This window comes from Entelurus aequoreus, linkage group LG03, assembly GCF_033978785.1.
Source record: "Entelurus aequoreus isolate RoL-2023_Sb linkage group LG03, RoL_Eaeq_v1.1, whole genome shotgun sequence".
NCBI classification, from domain to species: domain Eukaryota; kingdom Metazoa; phylum Chordata; class Actinopteri; order Syngnathiformes; family Syngnathidae; genus Entelurus; species Entelurus aequoreus.
Genome location: NC_084733.1, coordinates 55476066 through 55482315, shown reverse-complemented (window position 1 = coordinate 55482315; position 6250 = coordinate 55476066). Strand labels below are relative to the sequence as shown.

Below are 6250 nucleotides of genomic sequence, written 5' to 3'. Positions count from 1 at the left end.
TTTCAGTCCTTAACATGTTTTTTAGCAAAGTAGAAAAAAATATGAAACTCAAAATGTTGTTACGCCCTTCAAAAACATAAAATTAAAGTAGAATGAACTGGAGCCTCCTGCGTTATTTTCTTTCATCTCATGCTCTCTCAACTGCTCTGATGTCTATAAAAAATAAAAATATTTCTGTTTATTTGTCTTTACAACATTTTACACAGGACTGTTTAGTCAAGATGGACCAACACTAAATTGGATTAGCCGCTAAACTTTATGAAAAAGACGGCAGCATTGCGACATCACAACTTAGTTTGAAATGCAAGAACAGCTAAGATAAAATATTAATTAATCTAATCTTGGCATGCGCACAATAACAGCCATGTGTGCCATTAATACTGCGTAAAGGTTTTTTTTTTGCCAACCTTGTATTGAGACTGAGTGTGCAAGTGTACCTAATGTTATGACTGGTGATTCTACGTACTGTTTATGAAAAATATTTTCCACCGTGTCTGAAAAAAAGAAATAGCTCAAAAAGTATGTTATAAATGTGACTGTAGAGCAAAATTTCCACCAGAGCAAATCCAATACATATTAGACCAGTGATTCTCAAACTGGTGCGTGTACCACTTGTGGTTTGGGGCTCCATTTAGTAGTACGCCAAAAAAAATCACTTGATTAAAGTACACTGTTTTATTTTCCTATTTTCTTTGAACTGTGTAATGTGGCCAAAAATATTTGATATTTTTGTTACATAAAACTTCTGCCTTTATGTTAATGAATACTTAGGCCTACTACGCTAAAGTATTTTAATGTAGGTACTAGGTCGTTATGGTGATACTTGGAGAGCCACGTTTTTTCTGAAGTGGTACTTTGTGAAAAACGTTGCAGATCCACTGATCTAGACCACAAGGAGGAGTGTTAATTGTCAATTGAAATCACAATAGGTCGCCTTTATGGAGTTAAACGAAGGATACAAGCGTTAACAGTGCTTTGGTCACTACAATGCTAACGTTACAGTCACATTTTAAAAGCAACATCATGATAGGTTAGCCTATGGCTGGAGAAAAAAAGTTCACGTCTCTGCATGACTGACGGATAGTTAACAGAGCTCATGGCTTGATTTTAAAGGCCTACCGAAACCCACTACTACCGACCACGCAGTCTGATAGTTTATATATCAATGATGAAATCTTAACATTGCAACACATGCCAATACGGCCGGGTTAACTTATAAAGTGCAATTTTAAATTTCCCGCTAAACTTCCGGTTTAAAACGTCTTTGGATGATGACGTATGCGCGTGACGTAGCCAATGAAACAGGAGTATCGGTAGCCCATTGAAGCCAATACAAAAAGCTCTGTTTTCATTTCATAATTCCACAGTATTCTGGACATCTGTGTTGGTGAATCTTTTGCAATTTGTTTAATGAACAATGGAGATAGCAAAGAAGAAAGTTGTAGGTGGGATCGGTGTATTAGCGGCTGGCTGTAGCAACACAACAAGAAGGACTTACTTGGATAGCAGACGCGCCAGCCGATGCTAGCCGCCTTCGCATCTGTGTTGGGGTGAAGTCCTTCGTCGCGCCGTGGATCGCTTTGGCTTCCAAACATTTGATCGCTTGCCCGTACGTGCGTGTCGCTATGTGCATGTCACACACGTAACTTTGGGGAAATATATGTTTCTTGCCGCCGCTCCGTAGTTAGCTTCAATTGTTAAGCTTCGCCAAGCTGGAAATTATTAACCGTGTATTTACATGTTCACAGTTTAATAGTATTGTTGATCTTCTGTCTATCCTTCCAGTCAGGGTTTTTTTTAATTGTGTTTCTATCTGCATTTGAGACAGATGCTATCACGTTAGCTCAGTAGCTAAAGAGCTTCGTCGATGTATTGTCGTGGAGATAAAAGTCACTGTGAATGTCCATTTCGCGTTCTTGACTCTTATTTTCAAGAGGATATAGTATCCGAGGTGGTTTAAAATACAAATCCGTGATCCACAATAGAAAAAGGAGAGAGTGTGGAATCTAATGAGCCCTTGTACCTAAGTTACGGTCAGAGCGAAAAAAGATATGTAATTCATTGCATTCTAGTCCGTCACTCTAACGTTCCTCATCCACGAATCTTTCATCCTCGCTGAAATTAATGGGGTAATCGTCGCTTTCTCGGTCCGAATAGCTCTAGCTGCGTTGAAAACAATAGGAAAATATGAGGAAGTGAACAACTGACAACGTCACGCTACTTCCGGTAGGGGCAAGGCTTTTTTTTATCAGAGACCAAAAGTTGCGAACTTTATCGTCGATTTTCTCTACTAAATCATTTCAGCAAAAATATGCCAATATCGCGAAATGATCAAGTATGACACATAGAATGGATCTGCTATTCCCGTTTAAATAAAAAAAATTCATTTCAGTAGGCCTTTAAGATGTGTAGCAAAGCTTGCTTTTTTGTATTGTTGAATATTGAGGGCAGGGCGGGGGCTCATTTAGCTAGGGGTCGTATCATGTCCATGTCCTTCATGAAATTGCTGCTTTGACAAAATGTTGGTGTCAGTAAAGTCAAGCTCTGTTTCTAGTACCAAAATACATCTCTCTTTGCGTGTGACAAACGAGTCAGTTTGCCCAACATATCATTTATTTATATAAGTCAAAAATATGAAAATGTAATGTATAAAAAAAGATCCATCTTCCCCATTTTTGATGTTTGTTTTTTGTTTTGTACAAAACTATTTTAACAATGTGCAGCAGGTCAACAAACATCGGACCACAGGCTGCCATTGACCCCAGGGCCACACGTTTTGGACTCTCCCTGCCTTATTGCAATGTAATGCCAGTGGTCTCAGCCTGATGCGGTGCAGGGTCACACCACCGCAAACATGCAGCACAAGGGTAATAAATACAGTATGTTGCTCAATAAACAATGAAAGTGTCAATCATAAAGTGCATGTGTGAGCAATTAGAATACGATGCATTGTCCAGCTTGTCCATGTTTTGTTTATGAGGAAGAGTTCTGACCTTCACAATCTTAGAGGAGCCCCCTTCACACTCCCTCCACCTGAGAGGCTTTAAAATAATTACAGTTGCCCCGCCATATGTCCTCCAGGAGGCGGGCAGGCAGGTCAGAGTGGGGAGAGAGCTGCATACCTGTGGGACACCGATTACATAAGCTGCTGCTAATGAGCGCTTCTTTTGAAAAAACGATCACAATCGTGACTCGGGCTGACAGATGCAACCCCAGCGCAGGGGGACTTGATTACACACCAGTGCATACACAAACACACACACATAAACAAACCTTGCAGCCAGCATCACTTTTGTCCATCCTCCCACAACAGGGGAGCTCTGATGAGCCAAGACTGGAGGTTGATGACATGGTGGTGGGGGGCACTGATTCAGCCAGCCTCATAGGTCACCAGGTGGAGTGCGTGAGTGTGCATGTGTGTGCAGTATAGTCACATGGTGTGACTCATTTGGCTCACACCTCTCATCACAGGTCCTCTTATGCATGCAAAAAAAAGAACCCTCTAAAACAAATGGTGTGTATTATTTAAATGAGTTTAATGTTAAAACTGGATAATGACATTGAAAAGAGAAATGAACGCCCTGCTGTCATGTCGTCTGTTATCCTCATTAGACGAGAGGCTCACACTAATGCAGTTAGACGGCACAACAATGTTTCATGGACACAAACCACATTAGGACAAAGGTAATTGTGTTTGTTTGGTGTAACTGCTTGGAGGCCGTAGGGGTGCTGGTAAAAACCCAAATTGTCGTATTTAACTCTCAGGTCTGCTTGCGACTTATCTGGTTAGGAACTCACACCGGCTCCTGATGGTTCTGTGTCGTGACGAAGAGAGGCTGCGTGACGGACGCTTCGACAAGGATCAGAGATGGGAGCAGGGTGAATGTGCCTCATGTCAATTTCCCGGAGAGGGAAAACAAGGTGGGGCTGATCTAATCGCATTTATGGTAAAGTGGACATTTTGAAAAAGGGTGGTGAATGTCACATTTGAATAGGAAATGACACGGTGTCTTAGAAATAACCCAACTTTTATTGTCCAGTTGGAGCCTTTGAAAAAGAGTAGATGCTGTCAGACCACAACACAAGTAAGCAGTACGTTAAAATATCATGTATCTACTGTACAATTTATACTAAAAGTTCTCTGAGACTCCTTTTTGGTCAGGACCTACATGCAGGTCACATTGGGTAGAACTGTGACGCGGCCTCAGACGACTGGATCTCCACCTGAGCCATCTTGAACTGAGTGCACTGCAGCCATTTGCGCAGCGCGAACGGCGGCGCTTCGGGCGTCTGACCTTGTAGACGCTGATGGTTCACACGGTTCTGGATGGCCTGGAGACGCAGCTGCAGCCCGGCCGACAGGTGCTGATGGAGGAGAGAAAAAAAGTAATTGAAATAGCCTTCATGGACATTTTAACTCTGACACTACCAACAGCAGAAATTTCAAGGGTTTACCTTAAGATTGGACTGAATCATGGGAAGCCACATTGGAATAAGCTGTAGAGAAAGAACAAATATGCCTTAACTTCTTGTGTAATGATTATTCATTCTTAATTTTTTTATTATTATTATTTTTGTATTTTTGCTTTAGTTGACAATATTATTATTCTATGGTCTATTTTTAATATTTAATTCACTATTTAATTTTTTATCTCTACGGACATTCAAAATGTTTTTACAAATCTTTAATAGGCTAAGGAACCATTTTTGTTAATTGTGGAATAACTCATGAGGTCTTTTTAAAAGGCAGAAGAATCATGTGATTTCACTCAGCCAATCAGAGAACAGAGGCAATAATGTTCATGGAAAGGCCACCTTATCAGAATCAAGTTGCATTTGTACTAAAAGTAAAGTTGTTATATTTGTAAAGACGGTAAATTTTAAGAGAAATAATACTATGCAAATATGATTTTAAAAGATAGAAAAAAACACTATTACAATTTTTGTGTGGGCTTTTTAGTGGGACCCCAAAACTCTTGATGTGATGTATCAGAAATATAATTTAAGTCATCGAAATTTTTTAAAAAAGTACTGAAATAATAAAAAAAATATAAAAATATAATATATGTATGAGGGGTGGGAGTCTTACAACAACTCATGATTGGATTCGATTCATATTCCTGGGGTTACGGTTTGATTCAGAGTTGATTCTCAATTCAACACGATTTTCGCTATATATTTGTTGGTATAAAAATGATAATAAAACCATTTCAAACAGGTTACAGGTCACAAAAGCTCATCTTGGATGCTGATGACATATATATATATATATATATATATATATATATATATATATATATATATATATATATATATATATATATATATATATATATATATATATATATATATATATATATATATATATATATATATATATATATATATATATATATATATACTGGCTGTCAACCTTATTATTGTGTTATCAAATATGGATGAAGATTAATCGCTTCCGGAAGACACACGCATTTGTTACATGGTCTGTGATTACAAAGAGGGGTGGCCAATTTTAGATAAAACTAAGGTAACTTGTTGGTATGCAACCTTTTTTTTTTTTTATCATCGACGCACATCAAGTTTAGAATACCATAAAATACCATAAAGCGAAACACATACTCGAGGATGTTGTCAATCCTCTTGGCGACTTTTTTGGCAAACAGCTACGAGCGTCAAATCTAATGACTTTTCCCGGGATATAGGAGACTTTGTTTGTGTCTTGGAGAGTCTGAGGGGAAAGCAAGCAGCAGTCACCGTCCTCAGTGAGCAGTGATGGCTGCTGCCGGTCAGCTGGTGCTGCTGCGCAGATAGCTAGGTGCTGTAACATGAATGCTAGCTACATCGACAAGAATGTTGTCAACAAAAGCAGCACAGTTAAGTTAAACATATCCATCCATCCATTTTATATGCCTTTGCTAAATGGACAGCCACTCCTTGCAGAACATCTAACATCTGTGAAGACTAAGATGTAAATAATTTCATCACAGCTGATCTGTCGGAAGAGCAAATACCGCAAGGATGAACCAACTGTGCTACACAAACAAGAGCATCAACTTGCAACTACAGACTAAATGTGAATGTATTTTGCTTCCTGGAGAACGTTGGACATCTTTAAGTAATCACAACGAGTTGAGGTCGCATTGTACCAAAAAAGAGAGATCAGCATTGTCATCTGAAAATTAGTTTATGAGTCGTGTTTACTCCAATATAGATTAGTAACTGCACCTTGTTTGCAGGATTATTGCTAACT

General features: G+C 38.9%; 1 protein-coding gene across 1 annotated transcript in view; it reads right to left on the bottom strand.

Moving 5' to 3' along the window:
- Positions 1–3564: 3564 nt before the first annotated feature.
- Positions 3565–6250, bottom strand: part of LOC133646639 (protein unc-79 homolog) — a 116881-nt gene continuing 114195 nt past the window's right edge. The window contains exons 50-51 of the mRNA XM_062042220.1: positions 4456–4497; positions 3565–4365 (exon numbers count right to left, since the gene is read on the bottom strand). Coding sequence (XP_061898204.1) covers positions 4177–4365; positions 4456–4497 — 231 coding nt within the window. The 3' untranslated portion in view covers positions 3565–4176. The remainder of the gene's footprint in view (positions 4366–4455; positions 4498–6250) is intronic.